The sequence below is a fragment of the Choloepus didactylus genome, chromosome 1 (assembly GCF_015220235.1).
Source record: "Choloepus didactylus isolate mChoDid1 chromosome 1, mChoDid1.pri, whole genome shotgun sequence".
NCBI classification, from domain to species: Eukaryota; Metazoa; Chordata; class Mammalia; order Pilosa; family Megalonychidae; genus Choloepus; species Choloepus didactylus.
This window is the reverse complement of record NC_051307.1, coordinates 93,648,328-93,669,902: the sequence shown is the minus strand read 5'-3', so window position 1 is coordinate 93,669,902 and position 21,575 is coordinate 93,648,328. Positions and strand designations below refer to the sequence as shown.

General features: G+C 41.3%; 1 protein-coding gene and 1 pseudogene across 3 annotated transcripts in view; one reads left to right on the top strand and one right to left on the bottom strand.

Moving 5' to 3' along the window:
- The window catches only part of RUBCN (rubicon autophagy regulator), a 99,116-nt gene that overhangs the window by 26,198 nt on the left and 51,343 nt on the right, over positions 1–21,575 (bottom strand). For all 3 annotated transcript variants that reach the window (XM_037837479.1, XM_037837471.1, XM_037837474.1), the window contains exons 3-9: positions 18,123–18,206; positions 12,892–13,051; positions 12,130–12,236; positions 10,978–11,134; positions 9,365–9,898; positions 5,643–5,738; positions 4,793–4,908 (exon numbers count right to left, since the gene is read on the bottom strand). In XM_037837479.1, the coding sequence (XP_037693407.1) occupies positions 4,793–4,908; positions 5,643–5,738; positions 9,365–9,898; positions 10,978–11,134; positions 12,130–12,236; positions 12,892–13,051; positions 18,123–18,206 (1,254 nt within the window). The remainder of the gene's footprint in view (positions 1–4,792; positions 4,909–5,642; positions 5,739–9,364; positions 9,899–10,977; positions 11,135–12,129; positions 12,237–12,891; positions 13,052–18,122; positions 18,207–21,575) is intronic.
- On the top strand, positions 13,297–14,383 carry LOC119509813 (annotated as a pseudogene).

Sequence of the window (21,575 nt, the reverse complement as noted above, 5' to 3'; positions counted from 1 at the left end):
ACATCTTCAAGACCTTGTATTAGGCAGCTACTTCCTAGATTACAACCAAAGCACAAGCAACAAAAGAAAAAATAGATAAATGGGAACTCCTCAAGCTTAGAAGTTTCTGCACCTCAAAGGAATTTCTCAAAAAGGTAAAGAGGCAGCCAACTCAATGGGAAAAAATTTTTGGAAACCATGTATCTCACAAAAGACTGATATCTTGCATATATAAAGAAATCCTACAACTCAATGACAATAGTACATACAGCCCAATTATAAAATGGGCAAAGGATATGAAAAGACAGTTCTCTGAAGAGGAAATACAGATGGCCAAGAAACACATGAAAAAATGTTCAGCTTCACTAGCTATTAGAGAGATGCAAATTAAGACCACAATGAGATACCATCTAACACCTATTAGAGTGGCTGCCATTAAACAAACAGGAAACTACAAATGCTGGAGGGGATGTGGAGAAATCGGAACTCTTATTCATTGTTGGTGGGACTGTATAATGGTTCAGCCACTCTGGAAGTCAGTCTGGCAGTTCCTTAGAAAACTAGAAATAGAGTTGCCATTCGATCCAGCGATTGCACTTCTCGGTATATACCCAGAAGAACGGAAAGCAGTGACACGAACAGATATCTGCACGCCAATGTTCACAGCAGCATTATTCACAATTGCCAAGAGATGGAAACAACCCAAATGTCCTTCAACAGATGAGTGGATAAATAAAATGTGGTATATACACACGATGGAATACTACACGGCAGTAAGAAGGAACGACCTCGTGAAACATATGACAACATGGATGAACCTTGAAGACATAATGCTGAGCGAAATAAGCCAGGCACAGAAAGAGAAATATTATATGCTACCACTAATGTGAACTTTGAAAAATGTAAAACGAATGGTTTATAATGTCGAATGTAGGGGAACTAGCAATAGAGAGCAATTGGGGAAGGGGGAACAGTAATCCAAGAAGAACAAATATGCTACTTAACGTTCTGGGGATGCCCAGGAATGACTATGGTCTGTTAATTTCTGATGGATATAGTAGGAGCAAGTTCACAGAAATGTTGCTATATTATGTAACTTTCTTGGGGTAAAGTAGGAACAGGTTGGAAGTAAAGCAGCTATCTTAGGTTAGTTGTCTTTTTCTTAGTCCCTTGTTATGGTCTCTTTGAAATGTTCTTTTACTGTATGTTGTTTTTTTTTTTATTTTTTTTTCCATACAGTTGATTTAAAAAGGAAAAAAGGGTTAAAAGGGAAAGGGAGGAAACAAGGAAAAAAATATGTAGTGCCCCCTTGAGGAGCCTGTGGAGAATGCAGGGGTATTGGCCTACCCCACCTCAATGGTTGCTAACATGACCACAGACATAGGGAACTGGTGGTTTGATGGGTTGAGCCCTCTACCGTAGGTTTTACCCTTGGGAAGACGGTTGCTGCAAAGGAGAGGCTAGGCCTCCCTGTATTTGTGCCTAAGAGTCTCCTCCTGAATGCCTCTTTGTTGCTCAGATGTGGCCCTCTCTCTCTGGCTAAGCCAACTTGAAAGGTGAAATCACTGCCCTCCCCCCTACATGGGATCAGACACCCAGGGGAGTGAATCTCCCTGGCAACGTGGAATATGACTCCCGGGGAGGAATGTAGACCCGGCATCGTGGGATGGAGAACATCTTCTTGACCAAAAGGGGGATGTGAAAGGAAATGAAATAAGCTTCAGTGGCAGAGAGATTCCAAAAGGAGCCGAGAGATCACTCTGGTGGGCACTCTTACGCACACTTTAGACAACCTTTTTTAGGTTCTAAAGAATTGGGGTAGCTGGTGGTGGATACCTGAAACTATTAAACTACAACCCAGAACCCATGAATCTCGAAGACAGTTGTATAAAAATGTAGCTTATGAGGGGTGACAGTGGGATTGGGAATGCCATAAGGACCAAACTCCACTTTGTCTAGTTTATGGATGGATGTGTAGAAAAGTAGGGGAAGCAAACAAACAGACAAAGGTACCCAGTGTTCTTTTTTACTTCAATTGCTCTTTTTCACTCTAATTATTATTCTTGTTATTTTTGTGTGTGTGCTAATGAAGGTGTCAGGGATTGATTTAGGTGATGAATGTACAACTATGTAATGGTACTGTAAACAATCGAAAGTACAATTTGTTTTGTATGACTGCGTGGTATGTGAATATATCTCAATAAAATGATGATTAAAAAAAAAAATGTAGCTTATGATGGGTGAAAATGTCACTGGGAAAACCATATGGACCACACTTCCCTTTGTCCAGCTTATGGATGGATGAGTAGAAAACTGGGGAAGAAAAAAAAGGCACCCAGTGCTCTTTTTTACTTTAATTGTTCTTTTTCACTTTAATTTTTATTCTTATTATTTTTGTGTGTAGTAATGAAAATGTCAAAAATAATTTTTTGTGATGAATGCACAACTATGTGATGCTACTGTGAACAACTGAATGTATGTTTTGTTTTGTATGACTGTGTGGTATGTGAATATATCTCAATAAAAATGAATTAAAAATTAAAAAAAAAAAAAAAAAAAAAAAAAGGGAAAGGGAGGAAACAAGGAAAAAAATATGTAGTGCCCCCTTGAGGAGCCTGTGGAGAATGCAGGGGTATTGGCCTACCCCACCTCAATGGTTGCTAACATGACCACAGACATAGGGAACTGGTGGTTTGATGGGTTGAGCCCTCTACCGTAGGTTTTACCCTTGTGAAGACGGTTGCTGCAAAGGAGAGGCTAGGCCTCCCTATAATTGTGCCTAAGAGCCTCCTCCCGAATGCCTCTTTGTTGCTCAGATGTGGCCCTCTCTCTCTAGCTAAGCCAACTTGAAAGGTGAAATCACTGCCCTCCCCCCTACGTGGGATCAGACACCCAGGGGAGTGAATCTCCCTGGCAACGTGGAATATGACTCCCGGGGAGGAATGTAGACCTGGCATCGTGGGACGGAGAACATCTTCTTGACCAAAAGGGGGATGTGAAAGGAGATGAAATAAGCTTCAGTGGCAGAGAGATTCCAAAAGGAGCCGAGAGGTCACTCTGGTGGGCACTCTTACGCACACTTTAGACAACCCTCTTTAGGTTCTAAAGAATTGGGGTAGGTGGTGGATACCTGAAACTATCAAACTACAACCCAGAACCCATGAATCTCGAAGACAATTGTATAAAAATGTAGCTTATGAGGGGTGACAATGGGATTGGGAAAACCATAAGGACCACACTCCACTTTGTCTAGTTTATGGATGGATGAGTAGAAAAATAGGGGAAGGAAACAAACAAACAAACATACAAAGGTACCCAGTGTTCTTTTTTACTTCAATTGCTCTTTTTCACTTTAATTATTATTATTATTATTTTTGTGTGTGTGCTAATGAAGGTGTCAGGGATTGATTTAGGTGATGAATGTACAATTATGTAATGATACTGTGGACAATTAAATGCACGATTTGTTTTGTATGACTGCGTGGTATGTGAATATATCTCAATAAAATGAAGATTAAAAAAAAAAGGAGGGATTTAATTGCTGAGTAAGTCTGAGTAAGTAAGAAATATTCAACAAAACTTTCTCTTAAATTTTCTTTCATTCTTTTCTATGCAATATTCAATAAAACTTTCTCTCAAATTTTCTTTCATTCTTTTCTACGCCTCTACAAGCTATTCCACTCCCCCTTACGGGGCCAGTAATAATCCTTATATTAATTTTCCTTTTTTGCTCCTTGCCTCTTACAATGTCTAATTAAATTTATCAGTAGGTCAATAGCAGCTGTAACCAACCAGAAAAACTCCGAAAACATACTACTACCGCAACAAAAATTTGAAAATCTGCTCCTGCCACAGAAAAAGTCTCACTACCAGCTGGTTCCAGCAGAAAATATCCAAACATCAATCTAACAATGCTAGAACTTAGTTCAAAGCAACTCTTCCGTAACTCCGTCTACACCCAGCCGGAAGCAGCTAAGAGAAAAGTGCGACGTCCCTTTTCCCTACAAAGGTTGCTTCGAGCTAAGTTAAAGTGTTAACCCAAAATTCAATCCAAACCCGTACCAATCTTTTAGTAAAAATAAAAGGCAGGAATGTCAGACCCCAGAAAAAAGAGTCTAACATAAAGAAGGAAAGTCTGATCCAGGGGCCCTGCTGCTTATCTCACAGATACCAGGTGCACCATAAACTAAGGGTTGAAGGCTGTTTTAGAAATCCCAGTCATAGTGGCGCCTAGACCCCAAAAGGCAGATAAGACAAGCCCAGATAGGTCCATAAGATGAACGACCACAAACAAGCCAAAAGGCCTGCTTCCTCCACATAGATAACACAGCTACATTTCAAAGAATAATGCTTGGAACCCTAGCAACCAATCAGCCCAGAAATTAATAAGCACTCACCCAATCGAGGCACAGAACACACTCAGCAGGTACCCTTCCCCCCCAACACCCTCCCATCCCAACGTGGGTTTTTCCTTTAAAAAATGCTGCTCTCAGATAGAGAGCTGGAGCCATTATCTTTCTTTCTTTTCTGCTGGCTCCCACCTGCTTTCTTCCTCTAATAAACCTTAAACTCTCTACTTAAACCATGACTCGCTGTGTTGTGTGGATTCCTGAATGACTCTGACCTAACAATGAGGAACACATACTCCCTGAAAAGTACCCCAGAGACAGGACTTGTTGAGCTTATCTGTACTGTGGTCCGTACCCCAAGCCACTGCTCCATATCTGAAACCTCAGTGGAACAAATGGCACCACAACCCCCTGAGCCAGATCTCCCAACTCTTGGGTCTTCATTAGCCCCTTAGATTTCTCACCTTTTCTAGGTCTGCACAGCTGCCAAAATCTTGTTCAGAGAGGTAGCTGATGAGGGACTGTCCTTCTGATGGTCTTCGGAACATGCCTTCCCCTGAGCACAGGTACTGATCACCCTCTGTGGGAAAATGAAATGTAAATGTAAAAAGCTCTGACTTCAAGAAGCAGAAGCTCCTTCAAGAAGTCTGAAGATTTTATCAGTAAAGTTGATCCCAAGTCTTCCCAGGTAACAGGGAATGAGAAGTTGAAAAGAAAATATCTACCTTCTAAAGGAATTTCTTCAAATCTCAGAATCCCAGAGCACTAAATCATTTAGTTGGAGAATGGTGGAATAATGGAGAGAGCCCGGCCTTGGGTGGTAATGAGACAATCATTTTACCACCTAAATTTAAAGACAACTTACTCCCCACCCTACCCAACAAAAAAGAAAAGGGGGGAAAAAGTCTCTGCTGAGAGTCATAAAAGGACACAAATGACTTCCTCCTCTGGTTGATTTCCATGTGGAACTTGTCCTCTGGTAACTAAGCCCAGATACTCAAAGTCCTCTTTCCAAGACTCTTCTCACCCACTCACAGAACCATTCCATCTGGATCAACAGATAAACATGGAGATAACACCCATAGTGTAAGAGAGGGTGGGACTCCTAAGTCAGAGAAGAGCGACAGAAATGGCAGGAAAGTGTGATTTCTAGCATAGGGGTTGAAAATGATGAAAAGGAGGGTAAGACAGTACAGTGTGTACCCTCCACAGAGCTGAGATGAGCCACAAGGCTCAGAGTTTAGTGGGTACAAGGGGAGAGCACAGAAGTAATACAATTTCAGTCCTGTCCTTCCTGGTACTAAGCTCACTTACCATACTCCATGTACAGAGAGCTGGGTGTGCTGACTTCACTGCTTTGGCCAGAGTAGGGCAAGGGGCCTCTCAGCTTCGACTTATCATTGCAGGATTCTAGTTATCAGTAACCACCAGGGAGTAAAAACACACATACAAGGTGAGCAACAGATTTTTTTCCCAACTTTGGAGTTTCAACATTTAACTGCTCCCATACCCAATGCCCTCCCAAACAAGAGGAGGTGGTACACCAACAGGGAACAGCCAAAGAATGCAGGAACACATGGAGGAAAGGGAATGGGAAGTTGGTATATTCTAGGGGAAAGAGAAAACATGACTTAGTATGGAGCAATACGAAGGTGAAACTCAATCAAATCAAAGTGGATTCGTGAATTTAATTCTCTTTTCATCTACCTTCTTACCAAATGTTCTTAGAATATCAGCCAATTTTTACCATCTTGACAAAGCAATTAAAAAAAACAGTCCTCAAATGCTAAACCCAAATCAAGCACATTGAAACTTTTCTGATACCTTGACACTTGATTTTTTTTGACACTAGGTTTTTAAACACTATCAGAAGGTTTACACTTACTAAGCAAATACTGGGATATGGCCTCTCTTGAACCTGAAATGTAAATTTGTCCTACCTACAAATTTAATCCACTTCTGCATCAGCAGAAAAAGAACAACAACAAAATAAAATTCAGCAATGTCCTTAAAAAAAAAAAAAGAGCATCAAGGCAATGCTAGAGAAGCCAAGGATGATGGCTGCAACTTGAGACATCAGAGGGCACAGCCATAGGACTATGGTCCCAGCCTATATGAAGAAGAAAGGAGGAGATTCCAAGAGAAGGCTGGCAAAGTAGGAGGTAACTGGGTAGAAGTTTTCAAGGAATAGTGAGAGTTGGGAGTGGAGGGAGAGCAGAGGCAGGGCTCTCAGGAAATGAGAAATTGGTATTTTCCAAAGGGAAACACAAATTTTCCAGTGCTACAGAAAGAAGAGTAGTTGGAAAAATAGGTAGGTGTCTGAGAAATGAGCAGCACACCCTGGGAGAATGAATGAATGAGCCACATCCAACCCATTCTCCTGATGCTGCCAATTTGTCAGTGGCTCCTCTTGCAAATGGGCTACTTTGTGCTAAGAGATAATCTTGTGTTCCTCTTGAGCTCAAAGACTTTTGGCGGCTCTGGCACTGGACTCTACTCTTCACTATTGAACTGAGGACAAACCAGCAGTCCCTATGATGTCTTGATAAGAAACCATGGACTTGGAAGGGGCCTGTGAGAGCCCCAGTCAAACTTAGTACACAACAAACTCCAACAACCACCACCTACCTCTTTACAACATGTGGTTATCTGGCCTATGTTTACTGAACTCACTACCTCATGATGCTGCTCATTCAACTGAACAGCTCTAATTCTTAGAATTTCCTCATACTTGAAATCTGTCTTACAATTTCTCATCTCCTAATAACAACAAAGCTCTTCTAAACGATAGTCTTAGTTTCTCCTTTAAGAACAACAAAACCCTTCTAAACAATGGTCTGCAGATTTCATTTGTCTTTGACTTTCTCTTTTCCAAGCTAACATACCCAGTTGGCTTCACCCATTCCCAGGAAGCCCTGGTTTTCAGTCCTCCCATACCATACTGTCTTGCAGACACATTGTAGTGTTAATATCTCCTTGAATTATGGCACCCAGAATGGAACACAATTCTCAGTTTGAACACCACCATGAAAACCAGCCAAAGAGGTTTATGTCACTAGAAAAATCCTGTGCAATGGTTGGAATGGAGGGGAAAAGAAACTAACAAGGGAAGGAAGACAGGTGAAAGGAAAAGGAAAACAGGGGACTCTAGGAGAAGCAACAAACCATGCACCTATATCCAAGAGCACAGAAAGGGAAGAGAAGACATTCTGGTGTTAATTCAAGAAAAATAAGGTAGTCCAATAGTAAGTACCCAATTATAAGAAAAATTCTGCCATTAATTTATCATGATGCCTTAAACAAACAGTAGGCCTCAGCTTCATCTTTGGGCTAAACAGGATTGATAATTCTTGACTGCCTCTCAGAAGTTGTTGGGAGACTGAATGGTGCAGCTGGAAGTCATGGGTAGAAACCACATCATGCAAAACACTGGTGCCATTTTACAGATAGGCGCAAACATCACTGTAGACCAGACTAGCCAGCTTGATTTGACACCAGAATGAAAAAGGAGGTTCTGAACCAAGCAAGATGGTCACAAAGGAGCAGAAGGAAGAGGAGGTGGAGGACAGAAAGGAGGAGGACTAGCTCTCAAACCTGCAATTGGATCTTCAATTATAATGGTGATATTCCTGGGGCCTCCTGAAGGTAGACAGACGTGTGCAGAGGAAAGTCCAGAGAGAGTAAATGAGAATAGAGAGTGAAAGAAAAAGAGCGTTCTTTTACCTACCAGAGATAGATAGGGACTTAGCTCCCAAGAAGGAATCCTAGTAGTATGAAGGAGGGATGACTTGTACAAGAAGCTACACATGACTGGCACTCCCTCAGACCCTTCTGCATAGGTTTTCCCTGCTCCCTTTTCCAATGCAGGTTACCATGGTTTCTGGAATCCATGTGGATTCAAGAATGGGGGCAGGGAAGTTTTACATGCTCAAAGCCCAGGGGCCTAGAGTATAGTACACACTAGGCCTGCAGCAGGAGATGTGAAGTGAGGATCTAATCCAAGCCCTCTTCACACCTAAGCAAAGCTGGCAGGAAGACAGGCTTTGATTTGGAGATTTTTTTCTCAAGAATTCCAACAATGCAAATCAGGTTCTTGAGGGAAAACAGAGAAAAGTGTTTCATTCACCTGAAAGGTGAAGGCCTTAGCTCTCCTCTTTCTAGAAATTACAAAAAGAAATAAATAGCAGTTCTAGTTGCTAAAGAGAATCTTCCTTTTTGGTTTGTCTTTTTAAATTTTTTACATTTTAATTTTATATTTTTATTTCTGGGGCTTTCTCACCCAGAACTGGCTTTGGCACAATGTCCATGTTATACTTGCTGTTGTGGAGATTCTACTACAAATGAAAACCAAATCAAAGCCTGTCAGATACCAACAACCCAGGAAAAATGATAGCAGAGAGATGGCAAAAGCAATGCTACCCACCTTCCCTGTGTCTAGGCTGCTACTGGCTGGTGTTTTTGGGTGGGAGGTACCAGTAGCCAGGGCCTCCTTATCTGATTCCCTCTCCACCTGAACTAGTGATGTAGCAGTCAGCCCTACCTACTTATTTACTAGGTCATAGCATCCTACATTCACGCATATCCCATTTAATTAGGAAGCTCCAATGTCACTTTGCCTCTCGCATATTGTTATTACATCCTCACCAAACTTCTAGGGAATCACAGGAGGAGGAGAAATTTATGGGATTATTTTTAAAATAATCATTTAGTATTTCCCCCTTTGTCTGAGAGATACATTTAAAACTTAGACTGTAATGAGACTCACTATCCTCTGATGCTCAGGAACTAGTCAAAGAATCCAGGAAAGCATTTAATATTTAGTAAGATATCAAGGAGCAAACATAAAGATACAGAGATTTCTTGAGTATCTGTATTACATTACAAACTTCATTCTTTCAGTCTAAGCAAGATACCCATCATGTCATCAGAAACATACTTCTCTTTCTGACATTTGAAGAACCCTGAGAACAAACTCTTCCTCCCACCCTAAATTCAGAAGGCCACCTGACTAAGTAGAGGCCAGTAGTTATCATTACCTGGGGCTCGTCTAGAAGCAATGTTGGTATCCGAATGGGAGCGGGTATGGCTCTTCTTTGTTCCACTGGTGACACTGAGTGTCTGCCCCTCTGAAAAGCTGGACCTTCGAAGGACACTGGACAGCTGGCTCTGCCTACCTCCCCCCAGGTCTCCTAGGGAAGAAGCAGCAGAATCTGGCTTCTGAGAGCTGCTGGAGGAGAACAAATTGGAGCTGCTGCTCTCTGCATTGCTGCCTTGACTCTGACAGCTGGTGGTCCTGCCTCGGGGATCCAGGTTGCCGATGGCCAGGTACTCAGGCTCCTCGCTGGCATCACTCGGGGAATCATTCTGGCTGCTGACCCAGGATACCTCTATGGGGCTGGTCAGAGTGCTGGAGCTCATCTCCTTTGGGGATGAGGGGGACTCGCCAGCTAATGCAGAGATTGAGAGCACAGAGGCTTGGATGGTTTGATTCTCTGCTGGTGAGATGTGCCCTCTGCTTTCTTGAGGTTTCTGGGGAGGGCCAGAGAGTAAAAAGGAAGTAGATCTTCTCTCTAGGATATAAAAAGACAGGTAAGAGAAAAGTAGGCTAGAAACCTGTGGTATGGATAAAGAGCTCCTCCATAACTAAGGACCAAACTCTCACAGTTTCTAGGTACCCAGGACCATGTTACACTCAGTGCCACTTCAGAAAGGTAAGTCAAATGCAATAAAAAATTATTTGGAAGCTGCTAAGTCAAGAGCATGGGTTCTTGAGGTGATTCCTTGTATTTAGAAAATAAATATGGCAGTGATAAGTGTTCAAGGAGCATGCTGTATATAACCTACACTCAAATGTTCAGAAAATGGACTGATGAATAGATAAATAGAATAACATGGCAAATGAGGCAAATTGCTAAAATTGGTGGATCTGGGTATCTGGGGGTAAGGGTATATCAGAGTTCCCTGGATGGGATTTTTATTATTTTTGTAACTGTCCTGTAAGTTTGAAAATATTTCAAAATAAAAAGTTCAAAAAAAAAAAAAAAAAAAGTGGTTACTTCTAAAGTGGTGGGGTAAATGTAGATTATGTTCAATATAAGATCGGCTAAACTAATGTTTTTGAATCTTGAGCATGTATTCTTTTTGTATCCTAATTTTGAAGAATAAATGTAAATGTGTGAAAAAAAAAAGAGCATGGGGTCTTGAGATACTAGCTTCCTTGCTTTTTGTGTGCATGCCTCACCTTTAAAATGAGCATAAATAATAACGCCTAGCTTGTAGGACTGTTATGAGGATCCAGTGAGATAATAATACATGTAAATTGATTACGACAGAGCCTGTCATGTGGTAGGCACTCAATAAATGTCAGCAATTATTAGAAATGTCTTCTTGGCAATGTGGATTAGAAATCCAGCAGAATTTTAAAACACTCTCTTTCCTCTGTTATTTCAATGATTCTACTGAATTATTTTAGGCTAGATGCTATATAACTTTTTAAGTTATCCATTATTAAGACATTGAAATTTGAGAAACTGCACCAACCCAAGGCTCTATACTCAGCCTGTGATTACCCACAAAGTTCTCTACTTTCCAGGGCTGGGGATACTGGATACCAGGCCGGGGTAATGATTTCTCCTTCCTGCCCTCTTACCTGAGCTGTGGTTGGGCATGGATTGATGGAGACTAGAGAAGGACCCAAAGTAGGAATGTTGAGGGTAGCTGGTTGGAGGAATGTATGTGGAACCAGGCAGTGCTGTCAGGCTCTGGCTCTTTGTCACTAGCAGTGGGCTCTCATGCTTCCTGGCAAACTTAAAACAAAACCAAACAAAAAAAGAGTGTGAGTCAAGGATAGAGGGGCACTCAGCACTGCAGAAACGCTGATAGAAGCTGGCCTTCTGCAGCAGGCTAAGACTTCAGAGAGAGCCTATAGTATAGCACGCATCTTTGAAAGCTCAAACTCTTGCCCCACACCATAGCTTCTGCCATTGGAATCCTTCTAGGTGATCAATCCAGGAGTGCTTTATCATGGAGGTAGTACCACAAAGTACTTAAGACTATGCATGTGGAGTTAGAAACCAGAGAGCCTGGGTCCACATCTCTGTCACTTATAGACTATTTGGTCCAAATCTTGGGCAAATGACTTATCTTCTCTGTGCTTTAGTGGTCTTTATATAATGATATTAGCACCTACCTTACTGAATTGTGAAGCCTGAATGAGATGGTGTGAGATGGTGAATGTATTATACACAACACCATATCTGGCACATAGAAAGTATTCAGCAGATAGTAACCAAGAATCAAAATTAAACAGGAGAGCTAGAGGGTCTCCCCTAAAAAGAGAAGGGACTTTGATTTCACTCTAGCTGGGGAACTGACTAGAGTATTAGTGATGGGGTGAGTGGATTGGGGGATTAATAATGAGCAACAACATTTTCTTTATACTTTAAGGATAAAAAGGGCCCTGTGTAATTCTAGGCCATACTAGTCTGACACGGTACATCCTAATCCTCATTCAGAATCATCTCTCTTCTGCCCAACCCTTTGTTAACGCTGCCCTGAGGGAAGTGCTTACTCAGACTCAAGATTCCACGAGTTAAAAAACAACAACAAAACAGAAACCCCCTCCCAAATAGACCTAAGCTTAGCGGTACTACCCCTTCTCACCAAGCTTTTTTTTTTTTTTTTCCTACTGTAATGAAAGGCTTTCAGCTCACAACCGCCTAATTGAAGGATCACAGAGGGTTACATTGTGGTGAGGCCCAGGGGCCCAGCATAGACACAGATGATTCCTTGTCCCCTTTACCATAGATGCATCGATCTGAGCCAGGAGGCGGGGGTTGTTCTGTTCCACTGCTTCCAAACACTGGAGCATGGCTGTGACATGGGCGTCGCTTAGCAGGAAGGCAGCATCTGGAGAGAGAAAAGCAACTGCAGTGAGGGAGTCCAACCAGGAGATCTTTTGCCTCCTTATATGGCCCTGGGAGAAGCTCAGTCATGGAGAGAGGGAGAAGGGAAAACTATTTGAGGAGAGTTATGTCACTATGGTGAGAAGGGGAATCAGGGCCAAGTAAAGTATAAGACAGTTTAAGTAATGTGCAGTATAGCAAGAATGATGAGATAAGAGGTTTCAGAGTCAGAAAGACCCAGATTTGAAACCTGGCTTTACTATTCACCAGCTGTGTGACTTTGGCTAAGACATTTAATCTCCTTGAGCTCTGCTTCCTGATTGCAAAATAGGAACAATACCCAACTCTAAGGGTTATGGTGAAGAGTACATGTAAAAAAGTATTTAACAGTGATTGGCACATAAGAAATACTCAGTAAATGGTAGTTATTCTTATCGGTTTCTGTGTGCTGGAATAGCAGAATACCTTAGCGTACAGTTTGATTGGGTTTTACATGGGAGATGGGAGAGAAGATTGGATACATGTTTCTGATTAGAATCTTTATGACCTCAAGTGAAAGCATAAGGCCCTCAGGTTAGAGGGAGCCTATAGAGGAATAGTTTGGTGGAAGAGAATGAGAAGGCATATGCAAGAATCCTGGCTAAGTGACCTCTACCAACCTGTGTAGAATTTTCTGATATACTGTCTATCCCCAAGAAGAGGCCGGAGCTGGGCTGAGAGACTGTGGCACTGCAAGCTGTGCTGCAGCCACAACTCTGCAACGGCACGTTCATTCACACCATCAGCACTGCTCTGGTTGTTCTCATGCAAGTTGATGAACTGGGAGGCAAAGAGGCATGAGTCAAAACATAGGTTCTAGGGTCCTGCAACTCCATCCCTTGCCTGCTCTTTCCTGCCCTCCACACAGTGCCAGCTGAGCTGGCTTCCACTTGGTCTCTCATTAATATTGATTGGCCCCTGTTGTATTTCCTGAGCTCCATTGCAGTTGCCGAGGCTCACCATATTGTACCCGAGACTCTCTCTGGCAACGACCAGCAGAGTTCTGGGCTGGGGCTGGAGCCACAATGTCTCAGGTTGTGCATACAAATGGCATTCAACCATTAAGCAAAACATGGGAACTCAATTTGCATTTTTATTACAGCGAACACCCCAGGAGGCAATATAGATGGCCTGGGAGTTGTGGTTTCACCTCCAAGTTTACACAGTGAATTAATGTGCCCAATTTGTTTGGATATGTTGAAGTACCCGTGACTACAAAGGAGTGTTTGCATTGTTTTTGTACAGACTGCATTATCATAGCCCTCAGAAGTGGGAGGCCTTCCACTTCTTATACCTGTTGGAAAAAGCTAGTTTCCAAAAGATCACTAGGGCCAGACCCAAACTTTGATGCACTTTATCAGCAAAATTAATACAATTCGTGATGAATATGAAGCTCACAGAGTGAATGTTAGCTAGGATCAACAAGCACAGTAATCAGTCCTGAGGAAGGACCAAAGCCAGAAACAGACAGACTACAGGAAGGCAAGAAACAACAGACTGAAAATGGTAGTGGAGCAGAAGATAATGGTGACACCTCTCACTCTAGTAGTGCATCCACACATAGCAATCAGGAAGAAGGACCTAATAACAATGGACCAAAACATCTGATGATTGTGAGCTTGAACTTAATAATAACAATGCAACAGTGTCAACTGACCCAGTAATGGATGGTGCTAATGAAACCAAATTAGTATTCAGGCTTCATCCCGCATTTATGGAAAAAGATGACAGTGCCCAGACAAGTTAACTAAAGACTTCAGGCAATGCCACTGTTGATCATTTATCCAAATATTTGGCTGTGAGGTTAGCTTTAGAAGAACTTTGGAGCAAAGGAGAATCAAACCAAATGAACCTTGATATAGGCAGTGAGAAGCAGTATACTATTTACATAGTATACTATTTATAATAGCCAATGGTCAGTTCACTGTATTAAATGAATTTTTCTTTGGAATTGATCATGAGAAATACTGGAGAATGAACAAATCCATGGAATTTAATTATGTACCCACAATTAAGCTTTTCCTAAAAACAATTCGGAGTATGAACTTGTTTATAGTCTATTTCTTTAATATTAAAGATATACTGTCATACTTTTATGGACAGAATTTTTGATATGTTGTTCAGTTTTTTTTCTGAGCTAGACTCATTTACACCACTAGAATCTTTTCCTCTTAATAAAATTTCCATTTTGGAAGAGATTGCAATTATTCCATACTTTTTCTTTCCTTTAAAAAAAATCTAAGTGGTGTATTTTCAGAACCTTCTTCTGACCAAGGAATATTTCATAGTTCTAAATTCTTAAGTGAAAATTGAGTTGGCCATCCTTCTCCCTCTGCCCTCAAAATTTTTTTAGGCCTACAAAATGTTAAATAATATGTATTGTGACATTTTTCCTCCAGAGTCTGGTATATTTATAGTTTTCTATAAACTACAGTATCTTCATGAAGACCAAGGCTCAAATCTACTGTGCTTAAAAACAATTCTCATAGGATTATTAATTTCATGGTATTCTCTTCCATAATATCTCATTTTAAAAAGAGGTTCTTTATGAATTTATGTCCACTGTCATGCAATGCTATTTTTTTCCATTTTTTATTGTAATACTTTTGGAATTTCTTGTCCTGTGAAAGAGCATCCAAACATTAATTTATATACTTTTTTTTTTTTTTTTTTTTGGTATTCTACTGTCACTTCAGCTCCTTAATTATGTGTGTTTGATGTTTCTGCTGTTTTTGTCTTTTAAAATATCGGAGATATGGAGATTTGCATTTTAGCCTTAAGGAAAACTACAAGATGTGTTCACAGGTTCCTTATCCTTTTCTTATTGGTAGTCACAAAGTTTCAAGAATAACATGGCACATAGAAGTAAAATGGAAAAAAAAAGTTTGCTCTGTTTAAGAAGCATGTTCAGCATTTTGAGTTGCCCAGTCTGTTTAAAATTTTGGTGCTCTGTTAATTATATTCTAGAGAAGTAGGTTAACAGAGCTTGACTCCTGCCTTGATATGTAGTGAAAAATAATCTGTAGAAGAATGCCAAACAGGTAAAGTCATTCAACTCTTCTTAATTTAGTTTTAAATGGAGATGAGGGGGACAATGTTGGGTATTTGGGAGCCAGAGGGCTTCATGTGCTGACAGGTCAGATAAGATTGACCTGTGTATTCTTTTTCAACCCTGTCCTGATTCTAATGGTATGTCTCCAAGGTTATAGTACCATAGTATTTACAAAGATATGTTTGCACTGAAAATTAACCCCCAAAGGGTTTTTGATAGAAGGGACTAGTCCTCCAGTATCATTGTAATTAAAGCCTATCTAGTCATTGTAAATATTTATCTGTCAATTTTTAGTCCAGTATGAAAATTTTAAAGCTTTGTTCAATTTTTTACAATGTTAGTGAAAATGTTTAAAATCTGTTTTTATAGTTCTTTTGGTTATCTGTGTCATGGTATTTGAAAACCACTAAAATTAAGGGGAATTTTTTATTCAATTCCTTTTTTGGTATAATGATAAGTTGTATAGATTATTAATGCATGTCCACTGAACATAACCCTGGTTTTGTGATAAAAGTGTTTGGATTTTATTGGCAACATTAGATTAGTGGTTGTATTAAATAACTAAATTCCCACTGTAATCATGAGTTGAAATTTTTTCTTTAAAGCAAAAAATTATTTGTGCATATAACTTTGTACTTAGAGAATGTGTGTATGTTTATCTATCAGTATGGGAGGATGTAAACTCTTTGCCACATTAGTGAATTCACTGGATGCATAATCCTTTGCAAAATATAATTATAGGTATTTGATAGAGGGAAAAAACAAACAAACCATAGGTCCTGCTAGATACAAAAAGACTGAGGACTAATGACTTCAGAACTAAGCTGAGACAGGTAAGAGAAAACAGAGGTATTTTTCTCTCCAGCTATCATCTAGAGGGTACTGAGGAAGTAATTAATGGCTTTGTAGCTGGACTGGGCCATTGGTGAAGGACTAAACAGTTAACACCTGATATGCAGTTCCAAGTGAGGATAAAACTGCTAGACTTAGCTCTTTATAATCTACCTCCAAAGAGGCATCTGTTTTGATTTATTCAGTAGAAAAATGTATTTGATCTCTTGGCTTTTCTCACAGGGTTCTCAATTTCAGGTGGCCTCTGGAAAAGAACACGAAAAAATCCTGGGGGAAAGGATCTAGGAAAATGCCGACAAAGACTCTCCACCAAAGCGAAGCTATCTGAGCACTTTTTTTTTGACACTAGCCACAACATTCTCTATAACTTCTTTCTACTCTGTTGCTTCTAAAAGCAAGGTCTCATAACACAGGATCAGTGCAAAAAACGTATGGGTGGCAATATTAGGCAGTTTCTAAGAGGAAATGACTACAGCAACATGTTAGACAAGGAAGTTGAAGGGGTGCTTGGTGAGAAGAGTAAAGTGAGAAGGATTTAAAAACCACTGAGCTCTGGCCTTTTCTTGATTAAAAAAAAAAAAAGGCCAGTGTGACACTGTGATTTTTTTGGTTCCCTGATCATATCAGCAATGAATCTGGCAGCAGGTGGGGTAGACATGTGTGCCAGTTTGAATGTATTATGTCCCCCAAATGCCATTATCTTTGATGTAATCTTGTGTGGACAGACCTATCAGTTTTGATTAGATTGTGATTCTTTGAGTGTTTCCATGGAGCTGCACCCCACCCAACTGTGGGTGATGACTCTAATTGGATAATTTCCATAGAAGTGTTGCCCCATCCATTCAGGGTTGGTCTGAATTAAATTACTGGAGCACTACATAAGCTCAGACAGAAGGAGCAAGCTTGCTAAAGCCAAGAGGGACACTTTGAAGAAAGCACAGGAGCTGCAGATGAGAGACAGTTTGAAAATGGTGGTTGAAAGCAGACCCTTGCTCTGAAGAACCTGAGAGAGGACAAATATCCCAAGTGCAACTAAGAGTGACATTTTTTGAGGAACTGCAGCCTAGAGAGGAACACCCTGGGAGAAAGCCATTTTGAAACCAGAACTTTGGAACAGACACCAGCCGTGTGCCTTCCCGGCTAACAGAGGTTTTCTGGACACCACTGGCCATCCTCCAGTGAAGGTACCCGATTGCTGATGTGTTACCGTGGACACTTTATGGCCTTAAGACTGTAACTTTGTAACCAAATAAACCCCCATTTATAAAAGCCAATCCCTCTCTAGTGTTTTGCATCCTGGTAGCATTAGCAAACTAGAACAACATGAAACAAGACTGGTCATGCAGTGACAAGAGTGATGGATATGTGGGGATTCATTACACTATTCTCTCTAATTTTATACATATTTGACATTTTCCATAATAAATAGTTAAATAAAAACACACATAAATTTGGCAGCAACTAGTCTGGGATAGCAAGCAGAGAAGACAGGAGAAGAGAGTGCTACCATAGGTTAGGAACATGTTTGGCTCCATCTGACACTGGTCTCCAGAAATTGCACAATTCTTTCTAATCGATGCATCCTCCTTTTCCTTGAGCAGATATTGGCATGTCAGTCCCATCCCCCACCTCCACCACAACTTCAGGAAATCTCTGGCCTTTTGCCCTAGATTTTGAAATGCTTCACTCTGTTCTCATATATCTTGAAGAAAACACTTTTTTCACCTTTTCCCCACAGGACAGAAAGTGGTGTACAACAATGGGTTTGCAAGGTTAATTTTTTTAAAAGCCAATAACTCTCCCATCCAATTTAGCCTTAAAGGGATAATTTCCTATTCTTTTCAGTTAACTGGTAATTTGACACACTCCATTCTAGCAGCCAAGGAGACTCTTCAGACAGAATACAAAATAATGAAGTCCTGCGGTTATACACCAGCACACCCTTACCTTCTCCACATGAAGGGCTGAGTGGGGACTGAGCCACCGGATGTCTTTCACGAACTGCCAGTAATCAGTCTGGCGGCAACATACCTGCCGAGGGACACACAGGGTGAGCAATCCACTACCATTTTGGACCAAATTTAGTTCTAGTGTTGACATTCTGAGAGAAAAGAAGACATAGCCACCACTTGTTTCAACAAAGGTTCTCAGCAGCAATCAAAGGAATACATATTTACATTAATACTTTTAAAGGATAATTATTTAAAATTATTTTAAAAATTCATTTGAACAGGTTATACATTCATGTGATATAAAAGATCATACAGGGAAATTGACTTCCAGCATGACAGTGGGAGGAGTTCCAATGACCTGCTCTCTAGTTAAACTAGTGAACGTTATTTTTAAAACAATCTTTCATGAACTGTACAAACATAAAGTTCTGACATGAACTAGAACAAATGTATGTAGTTATTACAAAGTGTTAGTAATAGGGTGGTATATGAGAAAAAATATATAATTAATGAAAACTAAGGAACTATAGTTAATAGCAATATTGTAAGTTTCTTTCATCAATTCTAACAAAGGTACTATACCAAAGCTAAGTGTCAATAATAGTGGAGTATAAGGGGAATGGCTTTTTTTTTGTTGTTTTTTGGAGAAATGAAAGTTTGCAAATTGTGGTGGTGAATGCGTAACTATATGACTATACCAAGAGCCACTGAGATTGTACATGAATAAAACTGTTAAACAAACAAAAAACAACCATTCATACCCTCTAGAAATAGTCCTAAGTGCAAACAGCAAATGATGAAATAGCTATTCGAGAAAATTTACAATTCATTAAGAAAGGTAAGAGTCTGTAGTACTTGAACAGAGACTGCTCTCACCCTTTGTCCTCCCGGCTCAGTGAATCAGACTCCGTTCTAGACTGCTGTAGCCAAGAGCACAGGGCTCCCTCTCCCCCAATTTCACAGTCGGAGGGCTTTCTTCCTAGAAGGAGCAGGACTTTAGCCTTTCTTATCTTGCCCCCAGCTGTCTGCAGCTGAGACTAAGACCAGAGCAAGTGTGGCAGTGTGGTTGAAAGGTGGGGACCCCCATTTTCCACTCAACCCCCACTCGTGGAACAGAGGCTCTACCTTGCACATGGTGCACAGAGAACACTGGGGCCCTTGTAGCCTTTCCCCCAGCTTGCGAGGCAGTGGTTCCACCTCATGAGAAGCAAACTGAGGGGACCTCAGGCTACTCTTCTCCACTCCTAAACTACTTCACTTCTCAGCTCCTAAACTACTACACTTCTCAGCTCCTAAAGCAGGGGTGTCACTCAAACAGAAGATTGCCATTGTCCCCACCCCCAGCTCCAAAGCCTTGGCCTAGAGATGTCACCTGGAGGGAAAAGCAGGTCTAAAACAGATAACGCACAATCTCTTCTCAAAGGAATTGACTACATTTGCAAAAGGGCATGGAGAAATTTAAACTTAAGGATAGTCTCAAGAACAGTGGATCTTGTAGTGAAAGGCAATTGGGTAGAGATTAACGAATCTAACAAAGATACAGTCTAGACTGCAGGCCAGATAATTTGCAGGAAAGAACAAGAGAAGCAGCTGGGGAGCTCTCCTGAGGTCAGAACAAATATAGGCAGACCTTATTTCATTGCTCTTCACTTTACTGCACTTTGCAGATAATGTGTTTTTAACAAATTGAAGGTTTATGGCAACCCTGCATTGAGCAAGTCTATCAGCACCATTTATCCAACAGCATGTGCTCACTTCATGTCTGTGTCACATTTTGGTAATTCTCCCAATATTTCAAACTTTTTTCATTATTATTATATATCTTATGGTGATCTGTGATCAATGATCTTGATATTACTGTTGTAATTGTTTTGGGCACCACAAACAGCACCCATATAAGATGGCAAATAATCAATAAATGAGTATGTTCTGACTGCTCCACTGACCAGCCGTACCCAGTCTCGCTCTCACTCATCGGGCCTCCCTATTCTCTGAGATACAACAATATTTGAAATTAGGCCAATTGATAACCCCGCAATAGTCTCTAAGTGTTCAGGTGAAAGAAAGAGTCACACACATCTTTCACCTTAAATCAAAAGCTAGAGGAGGCGGGGCAAGATGGCGGACTGGTGAGCTGTATGTTTTAGTTACTCCTCCAGGAAAGTAGGTAGAAAGCCAGGAACTGCGTGGACTGGACACCACAGAGCAATCTGACTTTGGGCATACTTCATACAACACTCATGAAAACGTGGAACTGCTGAGATCAGCGAAATCTGTAAGTTTTTGTGGCCAGGGGACCCACGCCCCTCCCTGCCAGGCTCAGTCCCGTGGGAGGAGGGGCTGTCAGCTCCGGGAAGGAGAAGGGAGAACTGCAGTGGCAGCCCTTATCGGAAACTCATTCTACTGATCCAAACTCCAACCATAGATAGACCGAGACCAGACACCAGAGAATCTGAGAGCAGCCAGCCCAGCAGAGAGGAGACAGGCATAGAAAAAAAACAACACAAAAAACTCCAAAATAAAAGCGGAGGATTTTTGGAGTTCTGGTGAACATAGAAAGGGGAAGGGCAGAGCTCAGGCCCTGAGGCACATATGCAAATCCCGAAGAAAAGCTGATCTCTCTGCACTGTGGACCTTTCCTTAATGGCCCTGGTTGCTTTGTCTCTTAGCATTTCAATAACCCATTAGATCTCTGAGGAGGGCCCTTTTTTTTTTTTAATCCTTTTTTCTTTTTCTAAAACAAGTACTCTAAGAAGCCCAAAACAGAAAGCTTCAAAGACTTGCAATTTGGGCAGGTCAAGTCAAGAGCAGAACTAAGAGAGCTCTGAGACAAAAGGCAATAATCCAGTGGCTGAGAAAATTCACTAAACACCACAACTTCCCAAGAAAAGGGGGGTGTCCGCTCACAGCCATCATCCTGGTGGACAGGAAACACTCCTGCCCATCGCCAGCCCCATAGCCCAGAGCTGCCCCAGACAACCCAGTGTGACAGAAGTGCTTTAAATAACAGGCACACACCACAAAACTGGGCGTGAACATTAGCCTTCCCTGCAACCTCAGCTGATTGTCCCAGAGTTGGGAAGGTGGAGCAGTGTGAATTAACAAAGCCCCATTCAGCCATCATTTCAGCAGACTGGGAGCCTCCCTACACAGCCCAGCAGCCCAGAACTGCCCTGGGGGGACGGCACTCACCTGTGACATAGCACAGTCATCCCTCAACAGAGGACCCGGGGTGCACAGCCTGGAAGAGGGGCCCACTTGCAAGTCTCAGGAGCCATACTCCAATACCAAGGACTTGTGGGTCAGTGGCAGAGACAAACTGTGGCAGGACTGAACTGAAGGATTAGACTATTGCAGCAGCTTTAAAACTCTAGGATCACCAGGGAGATTTGATTGTGAGAGCCACCCCTCCTCCCTGACTGCCCAGAAACACGCCCCATATACAGGG